A 27,747-nucleotide genomic window follows, 5' to 3' on the forward strand; every position below is an offset into this window, starting at 1 on the left:
CTAAGGGCTCAAATAGCTTTACAGAAACCATGTAGTTTATCTTAACACCATCTTCATGAAATAGGCAGAAGACGGAGGTTAATATTTATTTCTCTTATTATATGCTACTTCATTCCAGCATCTTAAAAAAAGAATGTAATATAGAACCTTATAATACATTCTTTGATAAAGAGCATAATTTGGTATAGGATGTTAATTTTTGATCCTACCCAATATATTTTTTAGCTAATAATCTATAGAAAATTATTATCCTTAGGCTCATTTGTCAACCTAGTTCCAAAGAAAAATAAATAACATTAAATGTTATGGTCAATTGAAACTTCATTTCTTTCAAAAAAAAAAAACCCTGTGAGGTATTCATGAAGCATTTGGGCTTTAGAATTTTGATTCCAAGAGAATAGACAGAATTAGTGGATTAATTTGAGTACTGTATCAATCTTAAATCAGAGCCAATATTCCTAATAATTTTGACTGACTTCTATGATTCATGCCTTTAGTTTCCCAAAGGAACTATGCACAAATAATAAGAAAAAAATATGACTTGGTGGAATAACAAACATAGTTTTTTGGTAGATCATCTGAATTTCTTAGGTGACTAGTTAGTGAATATCTACTTATTACTATTATTATTATTTTTAAAACCCTTACCTTTTGTCTTAAGAGTCCATATTGTGTATTGGCTCCAAGGCAGAAGAGTGGTAAGGACTAGGCAATGGGGGTTAAGTGACTTGCCCAGGGTCACACAGCTAGGAAGTGTCTGAGGCCAGATTTGAACCCAGGCCTGACTCTCAATCCACTGAGCCACCCAGCTGCCCCCAATATCTATATATTTGACTGTCCAAAGATTATGAAGAAAATCTCACACAGCTTTTGCTTTGGGGAATGTATTCTTTACTTACGATCCACAAATGATGTAAATAGCATTCTGAATCTGCTAAGCCGGCTACCTTCATCAGCCCACATTCGAATCACTCCAATTCCTGTTTGAAGCATTACATCATTGGCTACCGTGCTGCAAAATTTGGCCTTCAGGTTTTCAATTGAACTGCTTCCGTCATACACTGCCACAAAGTTTCTCTTGCATTCATTTGAATGTTCCATTTGGTAGTCAAGGAATCTTAGATAAATCTGTTAATCAAACAGATGAAATGTGCTTTTGACTGAAGTTGTACAAAAATATTTCTATCTATTTGCTTATCAAATGGTAATGGTTAAGGACAGTGAATGATTCTGATAACTGAATGTCTAATCAATGTGTATACTAATTATTTTGCTTATCATAATTAACTGAGCAGTGAACTAAACTTAATACTTCCACCTTAGAATGGTCTAGTTGATTAACTGAAGAAACACAGTATTTGTACTTTGAGGAAATTATTAAAACAGCTGACTTTTGACTCCAGTGATTTTATTCCAGATGGGAAAGAAATCTGATCTGTAACACGAAAGTAGTTGCCATTAGCAGTCTTTCAAAAACCTACATCCCTCTTATTTCAAATGTTATCATGGCGCCTATTATCTGACATTTTGTTACTTAAAATACCTGCTGTGTTGCTCAGGGCTGCTTGTGAGTTTCCTACTTTGCTTTCGTGGTTGCTTATATATGGCATAAGATTTTCTTATTGCCATACAAGTGATATGGGGAATTTCTGCCACTTTGGACATTCTTAATTCTGAATGGGGGAATGCAGTTTATAGGTACATCACTAGAAAAGGAATATGAAGGTGTTGATTCTTTTACTTTCTTTGCTGGGCATAACTCTTTTTACTTTGTTTTTTGCACATATAAACATCCTTGGTAACTTGACAAGCAGTCTGGTCAGTTTCAGTGTTAAGGACATTAAAACATAGCTTACAATAAATTATTAAATAGAAAGATCTGATTAAAAATCTATGAATGGATTATCCCTATGCCTTCAACTCAGATCATGATTTGTTTGCAGATGGCTCAATTTGAAAAATGCTTTAGTAAAGAAAATTCTCTTCGATTTAATGGAGCAAATAACTAATGTTTTACTCACTGTTTGATTAACTGGAATACAATCCTATTGTCTTTATATAGCATAATAATGCCACATCAAGCCCACAAATTCCAAGTAAGTCTATAAACATAAATATCACTGTAGGTACTTCATTCCCCAAGTATATTTTAATGGAATGGGAAAATTACTTCTTTGAATTAGAATATAGCTTGTACAGTTTACTTTGCCACGTTATGTTTCCATTTAATGTGAATGAAGAATTTACAACTACTCAAATGCATGATAGTAGTGATAACTGATAATCTTGTAGTACAACAGGATGTCCACCTCAAAATCTAGTGTTTTGATTATCTTTTAAAATAGTGAAAATCTTCATAAAAGTATTATTTATGTCTATTATTAAGTGATATAAAATATCACACTTAAGCATAAAATCAATAAATCCAAATTATGAAATTTAAAATGTTTATATTTTGTGTTGCTGTTATCAGAGGTAAGGAAACATATGCCAGTTTGCCAAATCAGAATTAATGCTACTTAAGAGTCATAATCCTAATGAAATTACTTCTAAAGACAAATGATGGGATACATGAAAACAAGACAATTTATTTGTACTTGTGAGTACAGCTAAACTAGTCTTGAAAGTTATAACTTAGCTATGGCTCTACCTTCCTATAACATAACAATAATTAAATACTTAAAACAAATATGATTAACTACAAGTAGAAATGAAATCTTTAGAATAAAGTTAAATAGTATGGATGAAAAGGGCAATGCATTTAGCTGGCAATTACATACTAGTGTTATATTTAAAAAAAGAATTAAATATTGCTTGGAGTATAGTATAATGGAGGTCATGTTGTATTGGGAGTTGGGAAACCTCAATGCAAGCCTTAGATTTGTTGTTTCCTACCTATGCAACCATTTCCAAGTCATACCATCCTTAAGCTTGTTTTCTTACCTGTAAAATGGTTTCTGTATTCTCTTTCATTTCTTGTTCTTGTATTTGTAAGTAGATATTTTTTAGACTCGAGTTTTATTTAGATTATTATTAAATCTCTCTCTATTTGCTCTTTTGAACATCAATCATAAAGGCAATATTTCTATCTTTTATTCTGATTAAGTAATTTGCCTCATCTTAAAAAAAGAGAGTAACTGGGGCCATTACCATTTTATCCTTTAAATTTTTCAAAAAGAACTTGATTACTATTTCAGTTTGAAATGAAGACTAATTAAAATACATTCAACTGAGTAAAGACATGCTAGTTTCTATGATACTAACTCTAAAAAATATTAAATAAGCTTCCTACTTTTAATAATTTTCTTTAAGATAATTTATATTCTGAACAGATAAATTACTGAAAATACATAACCTATAAGCTCTTTAAAAGATGATTTATATGATAACAAATACTGTCAGATAAAATTTTCAACTACTTCAATATTCCTAGAAGTATAAATGAAATATAATCAGAAATCAAAATTTTAAGAGCAATTTCAAAACTGTAACATATGGTTATCACCCATTAAAAGATCCATGATTTATGTGCTATATAGTAATTTGTACTTTAAAAGTTGGGCATTTGCAAATTTAAAAGTTTCAGTGGATTTGTATTATTTCCTTCCTTCCTTCCTTCCTTCCTTCCTTCCTTCCTTCCTTCCTTCCTTCCTTCCTTCCTTCCTTCCTTCCTTCCTTCCTTCCTTCCTTCCTTCCTTCCTTCCTTCCTTCCTTCCTTTCTCCCTTTCTCCCTTCCTCCCTTCCCCCTTCCTTCCTTCCTTCCTTCCTTCCTTCCTTCCTTCCTTCCTTCCTTCCTTCCTTCCTTCCTTCCTTCCTTCCTTCCTTCCTTCCTTCCTTCCTTCCTTCCTTCCTTCCTTCCTTCTTCTTTCTAAACCTTTATCTTCCATCTTAGAATCAATACTGTGTACTGGTTCCAAGGCAGAAGAGTGGTAAAGGATAGGCAGTGGGGTTTAAGTGACTTGACCAGAATCACATAGCTAGGAAGTATCTGAGGCCCTATTTGAACCCAGGATCTCCTGTCTCTAGGCTTGGCTCTCAATCTACTGACCTACCTAGCTGCCCCCTAGTCTTTAACCTTCAAACTTTATATTTTGGACAATTTTAAGGTATTAGGCTAACAGTAGGTTTTTAATAAATATTTGTTAAATTGACTTTTTAAAAAAGTTGTCATACATATTAACAAATATAATAGCCTCCAAAAGTCTATTAAAACCAAAGTAGCATATGAAATAAATCATGGCTAATGTCTTTTACTTAGAATAATTGACTTTATGCAAATACCTTGGCTTTTGGAGTAGCTTTAATTGTCCATATGCAGTCAACTGCTTGTCCAGGCTTTGTTTTGTCTTCCTGTTCTACCTGACTAGAGCGTACTATTCCATCAGCTCCAGAGAGTTCAAATTGACAGTCTAGAGGGAACACATAAATGATGTTAATGGAAAATAAGCCTCATTACAAATGCCATAAGGAAAAAAGTTGTAATATCATACTAGACCTGGGATGGGATTTAAAATACCTCCTAGATAAGTAAAGTCTGGATCTGTAACAGAAAAGAAGACAATCAATCACTGTGCTGAAAAGATTTGAGAATTGGTTCAAAGTTTAGCAAATTTAATTATAACTGTATTTCTTGTTGGTCTATTTACATTCCCCATGCTTTTCCCATTTACATTGTTCTCTAAACCATGAAATATCTTCCTTTTCTTTCTTCTCATGGAAATTTTATTGTTTATTTATTTTTGTCTACTAGAACATAATGTCTTGGCTTCTCAGCCTAAAAGCTAACCACCAAGTTGCCTTATTCTAGTAAAGTATAAGCTTGTTTTTACATGATAAACAGAAGTTGGCAGAGTAGATCCACATGATATTTTGCCTTGCCAAAGTAATCATGTTCCCCAGATATCTAAGAACCACTCTTCTCCATGACATGGCACATCTGTCAATTTCTTTATTTAATTAAAACCCTTACCTTTAACAACAATAATGTGTAATGATCAAATGTAAATGACTTAACTATTATCTATAAGGCAAGGATAAGGATACAAGATAACTCCAAGAGACTCATGACAAGAAAAGGATATCCACTGCCTTAGAAGGAATGAATGGAGTCCAAATGTAAATTGAGATATACTATTCTTTATTTAATTTCCTCCATGAATTTTTCTATAGTGAAAGCAATATGTGCCTTTTTTCACATTGTGATAAACATGGAAATATGTATTATATGATAACACATATATATCCTATTTTACATTACCTGCCTTCTTGGGGAGGGGTAGGAGGGAGTAAGAGAGAGAGCATGGATTGCAAAATACCAGGAAATGAATATTGAAAAATTGTATTGACATACTATTTGGAAAAAAATTGCTATCATTAAAAAACAACAACCTTACCTTCTGTCTTAGTATCAATTCTAAAACAGAAGAGCAGCAAGGGCTAGGTAATTGGGGTTAAATGACTTGCCCAAGGTCAACCAGTTAGGAAGTATCTGAGGTCAATTTGAACCCAGATCCTCTTGACTCTTGGTCTGGCACTCTATCCACTGTGCTACTAGCTGCCTCTTTTACATTACTTCTTTAAAGAATGAATATATCTAATTAATTATTTCCCTATTGATCCCTTAAAATTTTTTTTTCTTTAAATCCTTACCTTCCATCTTGGAATCAGTACTGTGTATTGACTCCAAGGCAGAAGAGTGGTGAGGGCTAGGCAATGGGGGGGGGGGGGGGAATCAAGTGACTTGACCAGGGTCACACAGCTGGGAAGTTTCTGAGGCCAGATTTGAACCTAGGACCTCCCGTCTCTATTCCTGGCTCTCAATCCACTGAGCCACTCAGCTGTCCGATGATCCCTTTCTTAACCAAAGTATTCTTCCTTTTGAAATTCTTTTTAATAGGGTTTGGTGTAGATGAAAAATGCAGAGCCTATAATATATACCAAAAGATTAAAGTTTTGGGAAAATATTTTCCTTGTAAGTGTATTAGTCTGGGAGTCAGAAAACCAGGATTCAAATTCCAGTTCTAATTAGCTTTTTTATCTTTCTGTGATATGCTAATGTCTTAAAATTTCTTAATACCTTAAAAATAACTATGTATGATATAATGTAAATCCTTTGATTTCAGGATTCTCATTTTTTTTATATCTCCCATAATTCTTAATAGAATGCTTTTTTTTGTACTGAAAGTGATCAGTAGTTATTGTTGAATGATAAATCCTAAAGGCAGTTGTCAATTCGTATAATAGGGGAAAAAAATCAACTGATCTAGTTGTTTGGAATCATGGGGATAAAAGAAATGATAGGGTGATTTTCCCCCCTGTTTCTTCTAGATGTTTGCTATTGTGAATAAATGAAAAGAGGCAGGGAAACTTTTGTGACATTTTCTGATAACAATAAATATCAATATTTTGAAGCAGTACAGAATTGATGCTAGAAGGCTTGCTTTTAATTTTAAGCTCTTATGTGTCCACTAAGTAACTTTCTTTAGGTTCTGCCTAAATTTTTTATAGCACTGCCTCTGTACTGATGGAAACAGTTTGACTAGTTGACCTCCTTTCTACCCTTACTATTCTGTGTTTTGAGATAATTAATCATTGGGGGTGGGAGAGAAATAGAAACCCTTACCTGGAATAAAAGAGTATTTTGCTCGAAATCCCAGTCCTTCTAGTTCTTCATCAGAACTAAATTTAATCCACATAAATCTTCCTGTTGATCTAATTAATGAAGGGCTTTTTACACCACAATAACGATCTATAAGTGGAGAGAAACCAAATGGCCCATCTCGAATTTCCAAGTGATCAAATCGACACTCAAATGAAGGCTCTATATAATAATGTTCATCAAAGGTCAGTTCTATTCTTTGACGTGGAGCAGCTGTAATACAGAGTCAATTGGGACAGTTTTAAAGAAGGAAATATGTAATGTACAAACACTGAAAAGATCTAAGAGGTAAAAAAGTGGAAATAACTGCCAAGTCAATACTTTACATCCAAGGACATCAATATGAATGAAATAATATGCTTGGAGCCAATGTGAATAAATAAAGAGGAATTGGCAACCCACAGTTGCATTTATTAATAACTTAAACATTATAAAGAATGTAGGTCAGAATACATAGCTTATGTTAACTATAGTAATATTCACTGTAGAACTGTAATAATTTCTCCCTCCAGCATATATTATTTATTATATTGCCTGAACATATTTTATTGGAATTATTGGAATCAAGATTTCAAGAAGCAAATATTCAATTCATGAAATATAATGGATCAATGAAAGCCAAATAGGAGAACATGCAAGCAAGAAAAATAATGAGGATTATGAACAGAAATTTGCATAGGGTCTAGTAAATTATTTCAGTAATGCTTAAGGAAGTTTCTCAGAAACATTTCTCATTAATATTGATACTAGGGAAGACAAAAAGTTGAACCAATTTTTTATTAGTTTTAAGGTTCTTTTAAGGAATTAAAAAATAAACAAACCCAGAAATGTCTTTGTTGTTCATTTGTTTCAGTCATATCCAACTCTTTGTGACCCTATCTGAAGTTTTCTTAGCAAAGATCCTGGAGTGGTTGCCATTACCTTCTCCAGCTCATTTAAAAAATAAGTAAACCGAGGTAAATGAGGTTAAGTGACTTGCCCAAGGTCATACAGCTAGTAAGTTTCTGAGGCCAGATTTGACAACAAGAAAATAAGCCTTCCTGACTCCAGGTCTGGCACTCTATCAACTATGCTACCTAGCTGGCCCTCTGTACAACTTAATATATTTTTTATAACTGTCTGAAGTTTAAAGTCATTTATTGTTACTTGTTTGATCAGCACATAAAAATTAATTTGATGTAAAATGGTTAAAACTATATTATGTTATCAACCCTTATAAGTTTAATATAATCAATGATAAGATTCAAGAAAGAGACATTTTAAAATACCTTCCAAAATGTAGATGCATTCCTTGTTTGGTGGGTATGATTCAGGATAATTTGGAGAAGCAAAATGACCTCCATTGCTGGTTCGAACCCAAATTCCACACTGAGTAGCTGGGATATGTTTAATTCCAATATTCTGTCCATCTTAAAAAAATTACATTAAGTCCTATGAATTAAAGCTAATCGAATTGCCCCAACAACAAAATACACACAGACACATAGACACACACACACACACACACACACACACACACACACACACACACACAGAAACTTTATCCATTGAACAAAGAGTTTCATAGACATGCTAAATATCACCCTTGATAAACTTGACCCATCTTAGCAAGAGTGAAGGGATACAAGTTTCTGTGTACTATGTTAGAAAGATTGAAATGTTCTACAGTCATAGAAGACAGGGAAAATAAGATATTTGTGATCTTAGAAACTGTTCCCAAATACCTGTTAATATGCAATTCTCAGTCCTGGGGGAAAAATAACTGCTGAATCATTACTTTATAACTTAAGACATTACTCTGATGCCAGTGGGGGGAAATAATTAACTTTAACTAACTAAATTAACTAAAGTTTTTTGCAGTTATTTTCAGATATCATTCCCATGTATATTTCAATATTAAATAAAATCAAGAGATTTTATAGGAAAGGACATGAACTCTGTCATGAAAGCCTGAACTAAAGCAATTCAACTGGTTTATTTTCATATCCAAGAACATTTGGACAGGTTTGCAGGGCTATGGGTGTGGTAGTTCTTTTGTGTTCATAGAATCGAGATCTGGAATCAATCTGAAAGATAGTTTAATTCAATCGCTTCATTTTACCGATAAGGAAACTGAGGCCCAGAGTAGTTAAATGGCTTGAGCAAGGTGACCCAGGAAGTAAATAATAGAACCAAAATTTTGAAAAGATGCCCTGATTCCAAATTGAGGGTCCTTTCCAGTAAGCCATACTGTCTCCCAGTCTGTTTTTATGGCAAAAATGGGTTTCTTTTCCTACTTTATGTTTAAAGACTCTTACTCAATTTTGTGCATACTTCTGTGAGCAAGAAGCCACTAGTAATAACAGACTCCAGAATAAACTAGGGCAAGAATAGCTATTGACAATTTACTTTGCTTAATTGTAGCTGAACTCAGTCAACTGAGGCATATATGTTGACAGAATGCCTTAGGTCACAAGAACAACCAGAGGAATTATGGAAACAGCATTCAGTAGTTAGACTACTTTCTATTAACCCATCCCACTATCTTGTATATATTAGAAATTGTCACCATAAATGCCATACCTTGGGTCTTCTGGGCCACAGCAATGCCTTCCACTACAAGTACTGTTATTAACAACACTAGTGAAAGAATAGAAAACACATATTAAAATAAAACTGCAGTTAAAGATGTATTATATTTCTAAGGAAAAACTGATGGCAAAACAGAGGAATAAAAAAGATTATTTCTTAATTATATAGCCTTCAACCTCAGAGTTTTAAAAAAATTGTATTTCAGTTTCTTAGTGTTAGAAAAATCACTAAAAATCTCATTTGTACTCAATTTGTGTACTTGAAGTATGAATTTAAAATGGTTATTCCTTAGTTGTGGATAGAAAAAGCACAAATTTTAAAATCTTAAAAAAATACTACTGATACAGTAAACTTTTGAATCAAGTCTACTATATTTCAAAAAGATTTTAAAATAGAATGTTTAAAATTAAAATTTAATTTTTATCTTTGGAATGCAATATTGTCTTTCCATGTGCAGTGGGTAATGCTTGAATGTGTTATGCTAGTTAAATTTCATATGGATTCTCTGACATTCAAGTTTCTACATGATAAAAACAGAAGTAAGGGGGCAGCAGCCTCAAAGAAATCAATTAAAGAAGTTCCACAGCTCTGCAGAAAATCCTATGCTACAATGCAATCTATATTTAGAAAATGAAACATAACAGATTTTTCTGTATAGTATAAGTGAACATTTTAGAGAACAAATTGAAACCATCTCCTTAATGTGATGATTTTTGTTGTTTTGTGAAATTATATGATAATTACCTTTATTTTCTATGTCTATCAGTATTATTGCTGTCTTTCATTATCATTTCCCCCTGAATGGAAAACTATGCCTTTAATCTAACTTTCATATATAAATATGAGTTTTTTATATTACTTGTCAACTATCCATTCATCCAATGAAGTTCAAAAAAGTCAAATGTATAAGTAACAGACTGGAAGTGATTTAATAGTAGTTGGAGTACAAAAGACTTAAATGTTTTGAACACCTACAGGCTCAACAGGAGTAAAAAGTATGAGGTGGCTGCCAAAAACTAATTCTAAATGCTTTTTGGTTTGCATTAAAATAAGTATCTGGTTCTTCCATATTATTATTTAATCAGACTCCATCCAAAGCCTATTCAGTTTTGGATACCATACTATAAACATACTTAAAACTTAAATTTAAGAGTCTGGGGATGTTTAGTTTTGAGAGAAGGTTTAGAGAGATATGATAGCTATCTTAAAACAGTCTGAAGGCCTGTCACTAGAAAAGGGATTAGATATATTTGACGTAACTCCAAAGAACTTAACCAGGACCAATGGGAAGTTGTTACAGAAGGCAAGTTTTAGTTTAATATACAGAGGAATTCTTACAATTAAAATTGTTTGGTAATGAAATGAATTCCCACTTGGGGAAAGTAAGTCCTCAGTCATTGGACATGCTTAAGAAGAGGCTGAATATCTAGAAGCACATAGTGAGGATTCCTGCAAGGATGAGAAATTGGACTAGATTCACCCTTAAAGTCCATTCCAATATGAAACGCTAAGTATATACTATATGAAAGGTATTGTTAGGTTTGGGGGAATAGACTTACTCTAGTTCATTTCCGTTTCTTACTTTCTCTTTTCTTTTTATTCTTTGTGCTGTTGTTGAAGACATAATATACCACAAAGGAATTTATCTTTCTGTGAATTCTAACACCTAAATTATATTTGAGTTAGAAGGATTGACTCTTAGGGATAAAGATATCACTACATTTATTACGGCAAATATATTCAAAATGGAAATAAATTAATAATCACAGAATTCTAGTGATTCTTTAAATAGCATTTTCTATATAAATTAATATGAAATCAATCCATTCTGCTATAAGAAACTCTGCTGCAGAGGTACCACCTTTCAGACAAGTATAATTCTTAGCTGTTGTATTCTTTTCATCTTTTATGATGAGACAAATGGGCATTCTTATGAATAAACCACTTTTGTGTTTTTAAAAAACCCTCATCACACTGTGTATTGTTTCTAAGGCAGAAGAGTGGTAAAGGCTAGGTAATGGAAGTTAAATGACTTGCCCAGGGTCACACCGTTAGGAAGTGTCTGAGGCCAGATTTGAATCTCAGACCTCCCATCTCTAGGTCTGGTTCTCAATCCACTGAGCCACTTAGCTGCCCCACAACAAACAAGTTTCAAATGCACGATGCATAACAGATGTTTAGGTAAGATATTAGCTAAGTATAAGTATTAGGAGGAAAGTAAGCAATCCCTAAATTGAAACTGGGGACCATCAGTAAAACTGACAAAAATTAACTGAAAAAAAAACCTAATTGAGATGTTATAGACAATGCCTAATAAAGATCTAGCTATACACAATTTTTTTAATTGATGATATCAATCACATCATTCACAAGTGGGATAAAATGTTTTAGTTAAAGATTCAAAGACAAAATGCTTATTACATTTGATATTGCATTTCTAGAATTGCACAAAAATTAGTTTTCTGAAACTTTCATTGAAACAAAGATTCTATAAAAATATAGAGGAACTCTGTAGAGCACCTAAAACATCTGATTTTTCCCCTAGTGGTAAAACAATGATTATTAATCATCCTTGTAACATGTCATAACAAACATATGAGTTTGGCTGAGAATTTAATAGATTCTTTGTAATGAAGCCATTATAATCAGTCTGAATTATTAAAACAAAATGCCATGAATGTCCGACATCATGGAATACCAATGAATAATTAGGTTAAGATGTATCTCTCTGCTGCAATTTAACATTATGACAGGATAATAGCACTTAAGTTGTTTATAACCCTAGTACTGAACAAGTATAATTTGAATGGAATTATTTATCATACAAGGTGTTTCTATACTTTTTTTCTGCCCTTGGTCTCACCAAAACTCCTATTGCTCTTCCTGCCTTCTGACTAAACAGTTGATTAATTTTTCTTCCTCATCTTCCACATCTGCTTAGTTGCCAAGTCTTTTTAATTCTATTGACAAAACATTTTTCACATCTTCTGTTCACTCTGCCAAGTCACTTTATTTTAGACCTTTACTGGTACTTTTGCTTTTATTATTGTATTAGTCTTCTAACTGGCCTCCTTGTCTTTTACTAAGTGTTAGAGATGATTTAGAGAACCAGTGTTCCTTGAGTTGAGTGTCAAGAAAGGTAGCTTATTCTTTCTCAAGATAATTTAATAGCATCAGGAAATAGTCCCAGTACTGGAAGTGTAAGCATGGGAACTTGGACTTGAGTGAGTTCTGAAGGAATCTAGTGAATGTTTATTGGAAAGTATGTCCGATTTGGTGAATGTTATATATCTGAGAAATCTCAGATTTTCATTAAAGTCCTGGTCTGAGAGAGACCAATAAAGATAAGGGAGTATGGCAGGTAACTTGGGTTCAACTGCTCTTCTATGCAGAGTAGATACCAGTAAAATGAACTGTGATAAAAAGGCTCCCAAATCAGATATTGTATTAAATTGAATTGTGTGAGTTTTTATGTTCCTCTTAGTTCAGTTTGAGGCAGATATCATTGGTAAATTGGGCAGATATAGGTAGAAGGCAACACATTGTGACTCATTCTTTCTCTAAAACATCTTTCATACAAATGCTAAAATAATTTTTCTAATGCACAAGTCCAACTATGGTACTAATCTGCTAAATTTTTTTAGTGATTTTCTGTTACATATGGGATAAAATACAGATTTTTAACTTTGCACTTAAAGTCTTCCAAAATTTGGTTCCATTCCAGCTTTATTTACTTCTGTTCACATACTCTAATATATCCTTCACATACTCATGTTCTGGTTTTTTGGACTACTAGTTCTTTACCAAACTTGATAAATCTTTTCCTATGTTTTAGTATCCAAATAGGCTCCCATCATGCCTGAAATGTATGCATCCCTCTTCTCTAACTTTTAGAATACTTCTTTTCCTTCATGGTAGTTCAGTTGCCATCTCTTCTGAAAGGCCTTCACTGATTATTCCAGAGAGGGATGTTCCCTTTTTTCTCAAAATTTCCTAGAGCACTTATTTTGGATCTCTACTTTGCTCTCTGCATTTATCTCCATCATAAAGCTTTGCATAAAGCAGATGTTTAGTTGAAATGAATTTCCAAATTCAGATATCACTCAAGACAATCTATGTTTTGAAGAAGCATGCAAAATACCAAGCCATTAGTATGACATAGTGGACAAAGTGAAAAATCAGGAAGACCTAGGTTAACACCCCACTCTCAACTCTCAATTTCCTCATTTGCAAAATGAGAATAACGTTTTTCATAACAACTTCAAGGATTGCTGAGGTTCAAATGGGATAATGTATGTAAAATGCTTTGCAAACACTAAAGCACTATATAAATTTCAGTTGTTATTATATTAAGGTCAAAGATCAAGTCTAGAGCATGTTTCTCAAACTTTGTAACTTTAAAGATAGTATGCAAGTCTATTCAGTTTTGTTCAAAGGGAAGAATTCAATTTTTAACAACTGTGGATGAAAGGTAATATTTTTAGCCTTGTTGACTCTGGAATTCAGGTAAAGGATATTCTTAATTATGACACTTCTTTCTAATAAAGAAGGATGTTAGCATAGGAACTTATACTACTGGAGACATAAGGTATACTTTCAACTTATCCCATCAAAATCATCAATATTAACATTAAACCCTACCTTCTTCTTGTCCTTTTTAGACTTTCCAATTGAAGTTTGTTCTTCTTTCCAATTAAATGAAAAAGTAAATTTATCTTCTTCAAATTAAATTTAAACTCCCTATCTTGAGCTTTTAAGTCCCTACCAACTTCAACCTCTCTACTGTAGTTGTCCTTATTTCTCACAACAATCATCTATTGACTCCCTAGCACATAATACTGAACTTAATGAAGAGAATTAGGAGAAAAGGAATTGAGATCTCACTTAACATGTGCCTAACCCCAACTTTAGGCCAGCCCCATTTTCAATGGGATTATTTTATGGTTGTTGTTGCTGTTTTTTAAACCTTTGTTTAGACCAGAATGTAAGAAGGTACATCTTTAATGAAAAACAGAGGGGATTCCATCTATAACCCACTCTATTTTTAAGTGCAGGGAGTTGAGGTATTCAGTCATTATACCAATTTTTAATAATAGGAGATATTGGGCCAAAAAATGTTTTACTATGTTTGTGATAACAAAAAGCTCCTTTATCTTAACAACATTCCATCTTCCTTATGGTAGTTAAACATCTACTTATCAAGAAGAATACAAGGTTTAGTGAACTTTGTAAATCCCTGGGTCCTAGCATATGCTTGCTAATCACACTGCCAATCACTTCTGCCAGAAAAAAAAGTGGCTTGTAGCAGAAGTGCCTTCTCTTTTCTGAAGAATATGAGTCTCCTTGTCAAACCCAAACCACTGTAGGAAATTAAAGTGCTCCTGATAAGACAGATATGCATGTCTTCCTACTGTAATTACCACAGATTGCTGCTTACACACCCTAAGTCAAGAGTGGACTTCCCTCTCATTATTGTGACACCAAATCATGTTTTAGAACATTTGCCTCCCTTTTCATCTAATCTCCAGCTTTATATTTTCTAGCGAATCACAGAAATAATGTGTAAGTGGATTTGTTAGCTATTTTGAATGGGAAGAAATGTTGTGGTTTTAGACTAATCTCTTTCCTGTTCTTGTTACCTATAGCATAATTATGTAAACAGGTTACCCTTTTAAACTAAGGTAACCAAGAGTATATATGCCAGGGTCTAGCAAACTGCAGACTCTTAGTAAATGAATATTGAATTGAAAATATGCCCCAACAACTTTATTGTAGGTATGGCTCATATATTGCTGACAGGCTAGAGGTTGTTTTTTTTAAAATAAGGTTTAAGGTTGTAGAATAAAAGCAAGTCTATCATATTCCCAAGTAGATGGGGTTTTTAAAAAATGGTGTCAATGAAAAGTTGTTTTTCCTCTGTAACATCAACATCATACATGCAACTAAAAACCCATAATCTGAAATCTAGAATACTGTTGATTTGTTATACTCAGTGGCAATCTATTGGAGCGTTCATGCATCCTGCAAGGACTAGAACAAACACATGTCTAAGCATATGGTTCAGGGGTTGCCTATGTGTTTATATTCCTATTGTTATTTGTATGCAAATCTGATGTTTACTTAATTTGGGTTTTCAATGCTAGAAATCTAGTGAAAAGCTTTTTTTTTTATTACCAGGAACAAGAAGGAAAGTTACTTAATAATTTACCTTGCATAATACATTTTCATAAAGTCTGTAAAGTTATTCTTATCCTTAAACCTATAATCTAAAAGAACCAGTGGCTCATTCAACATTTGTTTTCTACTTAAACACTTAACTACCTATTATTATAGGTGATTTTTTAAGGGGAAATAGTCAATGAATCAGCCAAGTTTTTATTAGTATCTTTGATCATGCAAAATTTCACTAATAACTGTTGTAGAAATAATGTATTGTAATGTAGAAGCAATCTACCTTAATGTATACTTGCAACTTGGATACTAAATGGTGTTATAGAAAAATCCTAATATCTTTGAAGAGTTTTTCCTTAATAATATAAAGTAACAAAAATGCTCATGGAAGTAGATGATTCTTTTCAGTAAAAAGAAAAATAGAAAGAAAAAACCTCAAGTATGTAAACAAGTAGTATCTCAGATTCAGAGTTGGAAGGGACTTCAGAGGGAATCCAGTCAATACTCCTGCCCCACTATTTAGCAGCTGAGGAAGTTGAGGCACAGAGAGATTTTTAGGAATTTGTTCCATGTCAAACAGTAACAAAATAGCAGAAATGGCATTTGAACTCTGGCTTTGACTCTAAATTCAGGGTTCTTTGCACTATGACATGCTTCCTATTTGAATTAAAAAAAAATGCCTTAGAATAGGTAATTAAAAGAAATAGCAAGTATGAAACCTGATAAGGACTCCCCTTTTTCTAGTGGCCCAAGAGGACAGATTGTACTGGCACAAATAAAAAACATTCTTGAAACATCAAAACAGGTAGTTTTATGGAAAAACTAATAATTTGGGGGAAGGAGTGAATTTTATTTTCTGGTAATAGTTCCTGATACTTATATATAAGGAATACCATTGCCACATACACTTCATACATACACACATGCATATACTTTTATATAACCACTCACTCACATACATACAAACATGTATCTGTATATACAAACATATATGCATGCATATATATATACATATATGACATGCCTGGAAGATAAGCATATCAAATTGACTATCACCCTATTGAATTCCACCTTACTCTATTTCCATTCTTAATTTTCCAGGCCAATGAGTTAACTCTTTATCTAACATTTTAATATGAATGGAAATTATTATTAGTTATTAATCTTGCTTTAAGGTTTCAAGGATTTGTCCCATGACGCCTTAAGACCACTATAATACCTCAATTACTTTAAGATGATATCAAAAGGCATTGGTGAAATTTATATCCCTAAATATGTAAATAATTCAAGTTCACAGTCTCTGTCATAAGAAATGAAACAAGTAAAATTATAATACCCTTTTTTATAGAACTCTTAAATTAGTAAGAAATTAAGCATATTTAAACAACTACAAAATAAAATTCTGAGTGATTATAGTTCTCATAGTTACAGTAGAAGAAGAAATAGTTAAGAATCTAGAGCAGAAATGAACGTATGACTTCATACTCTCAGAATTTTAAAAATCCAACCACGAAAGAAAAGTAAATATTCACTATTTACAAAGTCTTGCAAACTGCTTGTGCAAGAAAAAAATTAGGCTTAATTATTTAAATTTAAAGAGGAAATCCCAATAGTGAATTTAGGAAACATGTAGATAGTTAAATGATTTACTATTAAAGTTAAAACACTGAATTTGCTAATGATTCAATATCAATTTGACTAAAGTTTAAATTAAAAGTTATTATTAATTGAAAATGTATCATGTTTTCATTACACACTATTACTATAACAAATGGAGAAAATCTTTCAATTTAGGTACAAGCTTCTGATGGAAATAGAAACTGATGAAAACATTGATAATTATAACGCCCAAGTTTTCCATGAAATATAAAAAGATTACAAGTGTAACCAAGGCAAAATTCACTTTTCTACTTAAGGGGGGGGGGGAGAAGTCCTTTGTTTCATCCTGCTGTTTTTCTTTCAGAATTAAAGATAAATTAATAAACAACTTTTAGGTACAATTTTATTTTTTAAAAAACCATGACACAAATCCTTTACTTCCTGGAAAATGCCAAATAGCTATATTTTGTTAGAATGTATTACATTTGGCAAGGAGACTATTTTACTTCCAAATATCAGAAATGAAGAAGACAACCAAAAAAAATAGTTTTGTGTTTTAAGATCTCATTCAGATTATAGAGAGGGATATCACTTTGTCAATATTGAGATGATATCTATGGAAAAGTCCAATGCAAAAGACTGAAAGAAGCCATACTCCCCAGAGATATTGTACATCATTAGAAAACGGGTCAGCATTGGCTGAGCTCCACTTCAGGAAAGCCTGCAGTGGTGTCGCAGCCTCCCAACTCTCCTCCTCTATCACTATTACTACCACCACCACCATCAAGAAGTATTATTGTGATTAGAGACATGAAAAGGAAGGGAAAAGAAACACAAATAAGAAACCGATAGTACTTTAAAGTGCAACCAGTTTCTCTAAGTGCTATACTCATAAGCCACAAGTGACAATATGACTTTGGTTTTAAGTCAGTCTTTGAAAATGTTATTGTCTGTCAGTTGTACATGGCTTTCATCAACATACGACACTAAGAACTGAGAAGCAGAGGGTTGAAAATGAAAAAGCTCTACAGGTTTTACTTAATGCATTTTGCTTCTTGTCTGGAAGTAAAAACACATGAGCATTTTACACACAATATTAGAGCATTCTTCATGTTATAAATTTGGCACATCGATGCTATGATCTAGACCTCAACTAGGAGACTTATTTTTAAAAAAAGAATTATTAGTGTAGGGAAGTAGTGTTATGAAAATGTTTTTCTTAAAGAAAATGGCTTAGAATTGTGTTTGTTGGTTTTGCTCTGGGTAAGAAGGGACTCTTAAAAACTGCATTGGCTGTGTTTACATATACATGATGTACTTGATTGTAAAACAAATACTATATATCATGCTTTAAATACAGAATCATTTGTTTGATAGGATGAAAACTGATAGCACAAAGAAAAACGATATGAAAGGACATACAAAACAGGAAAAATATATCTAAGATTACTGAGACACATTTTTTGTATATTCAAACCAGAAATCTTATGAGAATCAAAGCTACTGAAGGGAGTTTTTTTAAAACCCTACTTCTTAATGGTAAACCATGGAAATCCACTCAGTAATCGAGTTCTCAAAATAACCTTTTATTAGACTAGTTCAAAAGTGATTGCTTTTAAATTTCATTGGGACACTTTGGTATAAGTAGTTTTAAAGAAGCAAACATTTTAGGTTTTCGGAGGTGCCGCTACAGCAGCTTTAAGTGCATTTCACCCAGGGTAGCTCCGGCAGCGCAGCTCTTGGGCATCTTTTCTGGCTGCACTGTGAGTGACAAAGGCGGCTTGCAGCAGCGGCAGCGGCAGCGGCAACGGCAACGGCGGCAGGGAGGGAGGGAGGGAGGGAAGTAGAGCGAGGGGGAGGCTTAGGCGAAGGTCTCGGTCCGCTGAGCCGGCCACGACCGTCCCTTCCTTAGGCAAAAGACCCAGGACAAGGAGAGAGCAGTTGATGCTCCCCGAGCTGATACAAGTGCGCGCTGAAGGGGAGCGGAGATAGACGAAGAGCTAGGATCCTCCAGGACCACGGAGGAGAGAATGGAATTGAAGGTCTGGGAAGGGGTAGCGGAAGACCAGGGGTCCAGGCAGGGACAGGGACTGCTAGAAGGAGTGCGGGCAGAGGAGGCGATGTCTCGTCCCCAGACGGGTCCCGCAGACCCTGGACAGCTCCGGAGGACAGCAGCTGGGCCCCAGCCCGCAGGGGGCGCCGTTTCCCGCCCGGGCGAGGCGGGCTGGCTCTTACCTTTGAGGACGGAGCAGAGCTTTTCCAGGGCCATATTCCCAGCCGGGCCCCACCGCTGAGTCCCAGGCTGAAGAGGGGACTAGGGCGGGAATTGGGGGGGGAAGCGCCTCACGGCCCGACCCGGCGGCAGCTCCGCGCTTTCTCCATCTGCCGGGCGGAGCCGTTCCCCCAGTTCTCAGGTTCGTGGACCAGCCATGCCCGGGATCCACGGCACGCTTGGGGGCTGCCGGAGCCCCTCGACGGGCGTTACCTCCGGCTCCGCGGCGTTAAGTCCCATGGACCAGAGAAGCCGATTACTAGAGACGGGGATTGGCTAAGGGGAGTAAGTTGAAGGGGGGCTAAGAGATCTTGTAGTCCCAGGGAGCGTCGGTTCAATGCAGGTCCTGCTTAGGCACTGACTCCCCGGAGCTTCTCCCTAGTCAGCAGCCGCTCGGGCTGGAATGAAGTGACGGTCACCCCAAGCCCAGGCTCTTTTAAGAGGTGAGCGCGAGCGCCGCGTGCTGGCTGTGCCGCCTCTGCGCATGTGTCCTTCCCCCGCTCTCTCTCTCTTCCCGCCCCCCACTCCTTGTCTCCTCTTTTAATTCCTCCTCCCCTCTAACCTCCCTCGGAGCCCGCGCGCTCCTCTCTGGGCAAATAAAGCCTTTCCATGGCTCGTGTCTAGCCAGCCGCTGGCTTATCCTTCCTCCCTCCCTCCTGTCCCCCGTTACTCCTATTCCCCCCTCCCCCGTCTATCCCACAGAGTTGCGTACGCGCGCGTGTGTGTGTATGTGTGTGTACACACGTTAGAAGACTAGAGAAGAGAGGGAGGGGGCGCCGTCTTCCCTTTGGCTCTTCAGTACCTTGTTCCGCTGACCGTTAGGACTCGGAGGTGGGGGATGGGGGAGGGCGGTGATCTCCCGTCACGCGCCCTCCTCTCGCTCTGGGCCGCTCACGGTTAACGGCTGCCGGGCAAAGTAGCTGCCTTGGCTGTGGCGGCTCGGGGAGCTGTGGCCGGAGCCAGTTTTCCCGCGGGCGCGGAGCTCGCCTCTTCTCACCCCGTCTATTCCCTTGGTCGGACAGCTTCCTGCTGCAGCTTCAGGAGAGACTGAGGCGGAGAAGGGCTGGGGCCGGGCCCGGACTCAGACGGAGGCACTCCCGGGGGGACGAGAGTCAAACCTGCTCTCGTCTCTACACCTTCCATATTCTCAGCGGAGAAGCGGCAGCCAGCCTCGCGACCTGGGAGGAAAGCCCCGTCTGGTAATGGGCTGGCCGGGCTCTACGCTTTCTACCTTCTTCCCTAGGTTCGCGGGTCATCTGACCTTTGAGCCTTTGGCTGGGGACCCCTCCCCACAGTCCGAAGCCTCAGTGGAACTGAACAGGTTCGGGCTAATTCCCAGGAATACCCGAATGCCCGAGCAGTACTAGGGACTTCGGTGTCTAGGTCGTTATCTAGGTTCTCAAACCTAGAGAAAAACTTTCTCGATTCAGCTCTTGTTTCATGAAAGTCCCTCAATGGCCAAGAATTCCCCGAGAGAAATAGCAAAACTAAGCAGAGATAGAAACTAATTGTGCATTCTATACACCCACGACGTCAATTTCCTTCTTTCAAGGCAAGAAATGCTCCTGGTTTTTGTCGGTCCAACCCCAGACTACATAATAAGAATTTGGATAGATCACTCAGAATTGGATCATAGAATGTAGAGTTGGAAGAGACCTTAGAGATCATCGAGTCTCTAGTGAAAGCCCAACGTTTTTATTGAGGCTAGGGGAGAGTAAGTGACTAACTCAAGGTCACAAGGAAAGCAGAACTGAGATGAACCTAGGTTTTCTGTCTCAAATCCATTCCTGAATCTTCTGATTATTTTCATTGTTAGGATAAGGATAGGGCCTGGACCTGTGATTTCAATGGTAATTTCCAAATCAACACAGCTATGCAGTATTAAGTAATGTTTGTATAGTCTTGTTTTTAATATTTTAAATAATGTAGTTTTATGTTATAACTAGCATAAAGGAGAATCTCCAAGGATGGCAGGCTGCTTTACCCCAAATAGATACACAATATTCAGGTCACCTGCTAGGTTTACAGGATCCTTGCAGATGGACATCCATAGTACATTATCAATAAGGAGTCTGTTTCTTTTTTGAAGATTCCATGCTGTTTTTATTGCTGCTGGGTGGTGTGGAGTGGTAGTAGTCTCTCTGAAGCTGAGAATGACGATTGTCTTTGCGCACGTGTGCACAAAGATACTTGTGCATGAAAGAGATTTAAGTGGAAAAGTCGGTGCACAGAGACAGTCCCACTCTCTGGGCGTTAGAAGCCTGGATACAGTGGCACGAAAAATCGTACAAAGGAAGAAAAAGACGAGGTTTTAGTTCAGGGAATCTAAAATAAACCTGGGCCACTGAGACACATATTTAATAGTTAGTGAATAAGCTCACATTAAGTTTAAGACCATTTCTTACTAGAGAAGAGAATCAGGGCCAAAAATCCAGAGATGAAAGTAATCTTAAAGTAATGTGGTCCAAAACTTTTCATTTCATAAATGAAGAAATTGAAGTCTAGTCAGCATTTAGTGAATTGCCTAAAGTCACACAAATAGCAAACTATAATTATTTGGGTCTGGAAATAAGAGACATTTTAAAAAGCTATTCCGATGGGTGGGCATCATCCAAAGAGGTATGACATGAAAGTATAAGTGTAAAGGCAGGAGAGAAAACATCTTGGTAGGAGGCAAAAGCTGTGAGTAAAGAAATAAGAGAAATGAATAAGATATTTGCAACACAATAAAATGACCAACCTGACTAATAAATGTGATATGTTTGGATTCAAACAGGTTGAGGTGAACCGAAAGCACATTGCTGGCATAAGGCAGTCTGTGCAAAGATGCTGAATTAGGATATGAAATACCCAATTTGGGGAATAGCAAGTAGGCCAGGTTGGCTGGAATACAGTATGCATGAAAGAGAGTAATATTAGAAAAACAAGATTGTAAAGGAGTTTAAATACCAAACTGAGGAGTTTGTATGTAAATAGGGAGTTACTGAAATTTCTTTACTGGGAAACTGGTACTTTCAGATACACTGTGCCTCAGGATGTTTGTTATGGAAGATGGATTACAAATAGATAGCTAAAAACATGAGACTAATTAAGAGAAGGCTGCAGTTGTCTCTGAAAGAGGTAATAAGGATTTGATGGGAGCAGAATCAAGACTTGGTAACAGATTTAGGAGTAAGGAAGAGGGAAGAGTTGAGGATGACTCCACATATACAAACAGTATTGGAAGAAGGATGCCAGTGCTCTCAAGATAGTTGGGGAGTGAATTTTTGGTGAAAGATAAAGTTTGTTTTGAACATGTTGAGTCAAGGTTACATGAGGAAGAGATATCACTGACGTAAAACAGAGGGAAGAGAGAGTACCCAAGAGGGGAAGGAAGAGTTTCAATATAGAGAGGTCAAGAATGACGATGGCTGAGGAAAGGCCATTGGGCTTAACAATTAGAAAACTTTTTGGTTATTTTGAAGAATATTTCAGGTGAGTAATAGAGCCAGAAGTTAGATTATAAGTGGTTCAGAAGTGATTGGGAGGAGGCAAAATGGTGGCAATTTCCCCCCTCTAGGAGTTTGATTCTGAGGAAATAGGAGAAAAGGGACAATAGCTTTTGGCAAGGTCAGATGAAGGTTGTATAAGAATGGCTATTGTGGTGTTTTTGTAAATTTCAGGGAAGGAGCCAGTACCAAGGGAGAGAACAGTCCACTGATCCTAGGGGAAAACTGATGGAAGACAAGAGAGGATGGAGTTAATAGTACAAAGAGGGGAGGGGAGGGCTTTGGGGGAACAAAAAGGCCACAGAGCCTAGCAAGAGAGAATAGAATGGAGACTGATATTGAAGGGTTATGAGGTATAGAATGTGAGGAAACTCATGATTGATGTCCTTCATTTTCTCAATAGAATAGCCTGCGCCCTCTACTGAGAGAAAAGGGGCTGGGGTGTTTTAGGGAAACTGGGAAATGAATAATTGAAATGAATTTATTAAACATTTATTAATCTATATACAAATTATTGGGAATGCAAATAGAAAATATCTTCTCTGCTCTCAAGGAACTTATATTCTCATAGTGAGAGATGATATATAGAAGTTTCCAATGAAGATTAAATCACAATCATTAATATGTAGTGACAAAGCATATGGTAATACATCTTTCATGTAATTCCCATTGAGAAAATAACAGTATCTAATATTGAACCATTTGTGATATATTGGGAATAACCATGATAGGAAATAAGATTTGGTTAATTAGGGAAGACTAAAAGGATTTTTGTGTAGCACCAAGGGTCTAGTTGAGATTAGATAATATACATTTATACTAGACTCAGTTGGCATGGTTGTTTTACTTCTCCAGTGGTGTTCAGCAACACTTGAGTGGAGAAGGCTGATGGTAGGATAAACCAGGGGTTGGTTGGTGTTTGGGAAAGCACGAAGGGGGCAAGGGGTTTGTAATAGCTTAAAATTTGTTTTAACAAAAACAATAATGTTTAAAAAATTGTGGTCGCCATATATAAAATTAACTTAAGTCAAAATGTTGTTTAGTAGCTTTATTTATAGCAAGGTAGAAATATTAAAGTGGGAAATATAGGAAGGAGTTGGAAAATATCACCTAGCTAAAAATACCCTAAGTCCTAATCCTAGTGCCTCCAGATCAGAATTGTGAATCCAAATCTCACCAGTCCATGAGTGTCTCCAGTCATTTATCCAGGCATTCCAACAACCAAAAACCAACATTGAAGAGGCTGAGCCACAAAGGGTAGTCTCTCAAACCAAGTAGGCAAGAGTCTCACCCGAGTAAGTTTCCCTCTTTAGCCCGAGTCTCCAGTGTAGGAAGCTGAATCTTCACCAGAATTCAAAGACCAGATCAGGAAGCTGAAATCCCAAGAGCCAAAAGACCCTGAAAACCACCAAGAACCTTCATTTCACATGAGGCTAAGAGCTGCTAAGAATGAAGAGAGTGAATCTTTCTCAGGCTCCTTCTTATATACAGTTTTCTCCACCCATCAGCTCTCCTAATCACATCTCAGGAATCAATCACAGCCTTTCAATTTGCCTAGCACTGGGATGGGGGTGGAGGTGGGAGGGAAAGGGTGCAGTGCTTGTGGCCTTTTAGGGTGTGAATTTTCTTACTAAGTGTTAATTAGGGGTACTTTAAGTTCTTGACTGATTAACTCAAAATAGACAAAGGGAAAAAAAAGTCCCTTTCACAGAATCAAACATGTATATAGTTTATATATACATATATGGATTTATAATTTATAGATAATTGACAATATGATATATTGACTATAGTTTAATTGGATAACTATAGGAGAAAAAATAAGAGAGCAGTTGATAGACTTCCCAAATAGGAAGGGGTGGAATGGCTGGTGGTCATAGTGATGATCAAGAATATATTATTTAGAAGCACAACAAAGGGAGAAATGGAAAGATTGGGAGGTCTTGGTCAAAGAGAAATTTCAAGGCTCAGAATCATGGATGTAGAACATTGGTGATGGTAATGGTGAACTCAGTGTGTGTAGTGCCTACAGTGTAATGCTTATTGATTGATTTTAGATATTAAAAAAAATCCAAGTTACTTCATGAATTCCTTGTGCTTCCACATTTGTCTAGACAGTTCTTCTGCACCATCTTCAGAATTGTTTCTCTATCTTTACAATTTTACACACTTTCCCATTCCTCCTAACTTGACAGCTTCTTATAGAATTTTATTCCATGGAGTTCTAACAACTATTCTTTCTCTGAACACTAGTATTTGTTCTACCAAAATTTAGGGTTTATGTCAATCAGTGCTTCACTGCACTTTCTTTCTCTAGCACAAATTCTAAGTTTCAGTGATAACTTTTCCCCATTTCCATTGCAGTAACCATTTCCTTCTTAGTGCGAATAAGAAATTTCCCTTATTGATCCCTCCATCTTTTTTAAAGGATGAAGTTTTATTATAGAATGTCAAGAAATTTTTAGTTAGGGGAAGCTAGGTAGCATAGTGGGTAGAGTTTGAGGTCTGGAGTTAGGAAGATCTATGTTCAAAGCTGGCCTCAGACACTTCTTCGCCATTTGACCTTAGGCAAGTCACTTAATCCCAATTCCCTAGCGTTTACTGCTCTTCTGCCTTGGAATTGATACAAAGACAGAAGGTGTTTTAAAATTAAAAAGGTATTAGCTCCTCTACTTTGGTCAGAAAGACTTTCTATGCTTTTGTGTATGTCCCAATAATTAAAGTCCTCCTTGACTTCATGCTAAGAATTCATTTCCTAAACTACTCATCTATTTACTCTTTTTAAGTAGTTTCTGAAGACAATCTTAATTCTATTTGTGGCACTAATCATCTTCAACCAAATATTTTCCAATATGTTCATACTTTCTGATTCCTGAATTTCCTCATATAACTGATAGTCATATGTTTCATGTCTGTTACCTCATTGGAAACTCAATGATTCTGTGAGGTATATTCTTCCTTATCTCCTTTACAGTTGAGGAAATTGAGGCCCAGAGAGTTTAAGATATGGTCCAGAAATCCAAATCCTCCTTTTCAGATACCAGCTTCTTAACCAGCTGTTCATATTCACATTTGCATTCCCCTCCTCCAACAGTCTCTTGCTTTGATTGGCAGCAATGATGAATATACCACATGTGCTACCATATTCTTCAGTTTTCTGCATTAAACATCAGAAATTTTGCAATTCTTTATAGATTTCTCCTGACAGTGTCATTTGTCATCAGCACTTTGGAATGAAAATAATTAACATTAAATGGAAAAATAAGTTTACAAATTGAGTCAGAAATATATTGAATTTTATCTTACTGCTATTTGTATCTTTGAAGATTTTATTCTACTAGGGTTTATTTTAAAGATTATCATTTTGATACCATTATTTCTTGACCATCATCATAACCTTTCAAAGCCAAAGAGTAGCATAGAGAAAATGCCTAGATTTAGTTAAGAAATTTAGAAACCATCTAGTTCTGACTGACTAACTAAGGGAGATAGGAGGAAACATGCCAGAATTCTAACTTCTAGAAATGCAGAACTTCTTATTTAGCATATCATTTTCCCTCTCCTTTGACTTTGAAACAATGATGTGTACACAGAATCTATTTACAGTGAAATAGGATGAGATTCTCAAATTTTTATTGCATGCTGATGTACTCACATGATGATGACAACAGAACCAGAAAGTGTCTTCTTTATAGGAATTTCATTGGTTACTATGTAGCTATAGATTTTTCGGTGGGAAAAGGCAGAAAATTCTGGTTCTTTTCATGTCACTGATAAAAATTATTGCTGCATTAATGGAGATAAAAGAAGTAATTCTATCTTATGGACTAGTCCCAAAAGACTAGTTGTTCTTAGAAACAACAAAAATTATTTCAATAACCCTGTCATTTAATTCCCAATTTCTGGTTAGGTCTTATTACAAATTCAGTAAGCTTATTAATAACATTATTTATCATTAACTCATGTTAAAACTGCATATAAATTCTAAGAAAACTTTCTAAGAACCTAACTCTATTGAAATGATTGAGAGAATTAAGTTTCTAATTAAAATTATATTGAGACTAATGTTAGTAATAGTTATCAATTATAGTTTGGATTTAAAATCGTATATAACTCAGTCTACAAAATGTCCGTTTCACACTTGAGTGTATAACTCTAGAATGTTAATATTGAAATTTACTTAGTTTTTATGTTACAATTATCTACTTAGAATCATATTTGTGTGTATATACTGCTACTTTGCAAGCCTATCCTGTGAGATTCTCTTCCATATCCTTTTGTAAATCCTCCATCAGAGCACTTGAGATCTTTAGTCCTTTTACTATTTCAATACTGCATTTGGGCTTATCTCCCTCTTGTATCTAATAATTTTTGTTGTATGTCCAGTCCACCTCTTTTTCCAGTTTTACACATCCTTAAGGATACCATTCACTATATAACTTTTCAAACTTGTTATTTTTCATACACTACAGCCTACTTAAAAAACATCATGAACTTTCCCATCATCCTTTAATCAATTGCTAGAAAAGCTCATTTCTTTAATGCCAATATTCTCTTGGTGTTGTTGTATAGTGGGGAAAAGAAAGGGAATAAGCATTTATATGGTGCCTGCTGTGTACCAGGCATTATGTTAAGCTCTAGAGGGAGCTGCAAAGAAAGACAAAAGTACAAAGATATCCTCTGCTTGCAAGTTGGTCCTATATGTCAGTCAACAGTATTAAACAGTTAATATATGCCAGGCATTGTATTAATATGTGTGTGTGTGTGTGTGTGTGTGTGTGTGTGTGTGTGTGTGTGTGTGTGTAGGGGAAGACAATATGCAAATAGGTATGTACATAAAATATGGAGTAGAAAGAAAGTTAACTAAGGGGGAAAGTTCAAGTGACTTGGAGAAGAGGGAAGGCTTCCTGCACAAAGTATTTGAGCTGAGTTTTAGAAGAATAAAAGGTTTTCAAAAGGAGGGGGTTGGGGGAAAGTATTCCAGATAT

The 27,747-nt window shown here is 35.8% G+C and overlaps 1 protein-coding gene across 2 annotated transcripts in view; it reads right to left on the reverse strand.

The window, feature by feature from the left end:
- NETO2 (neuropilin and tolloid like 2) overlaps positions 1 to 19,990 on the reverse strand; it is a 35,968-nt gene extending 15,978 nt beyond the window's left edge. Inside the window, exons 1-7 of one of the 2 annotated variants that reach the window (XM_007474822.3) lie at positions 19,235 to 19,990; positions 9,221 to 9,277; positions 7,927 to 8,067; positions 6,623 to 6,871; positions 4,496 to 4,540; positions 4,282 to 4,409; positions 900 to 1,128 (exon numbers count right to left, since the gene is read on the reverse strand). In XM_007474822.3, coding sequence (XP_007474884.1) covers positions 900 to 1,128; positions 4,282 to 4,409; positions 4,496 to 4,540; positions 6,623 to 6,871; positions 7,927 to 8,067; positions 9,221 to 9,277; positions 19,235 to 19,268 — 883 coding nt within the window. In that variant the 5' untranslated portion in view covers positions 19,269 to 19,990. The remainder of the gene's footprint in view (positions 1 to 899; positions 1,129 to 4,281; positions 4,410 to 4,495; positions 4,541 to 6,622; positions 6,872 to 7,926; positions 8,068 to 9,220; positions 9,278 to 19,234) is intronic. The other variant, XM_001370051.5, reaches the window with a different exon arrangement.
- Between the last annotated feature and the right edge of the window lie 7,757 nt (positions 19,991 to 27,747).

This window comes from Monodelphis domestica, chromosome 1, assembly GCF_027887165.1.
Source record: "Monodelphis domestica isolate mMonDom1 chromosome 1, mMonDom1.pri, whole genome shotgun sequence".
Taxonomy (NCBI): domain Eukaryota; kingdom Metazoa; phylum Chordata; class Mammalia; order Didelphimorphia; family Didelphidae; genus Monodelphis; species Monodelphis domestica.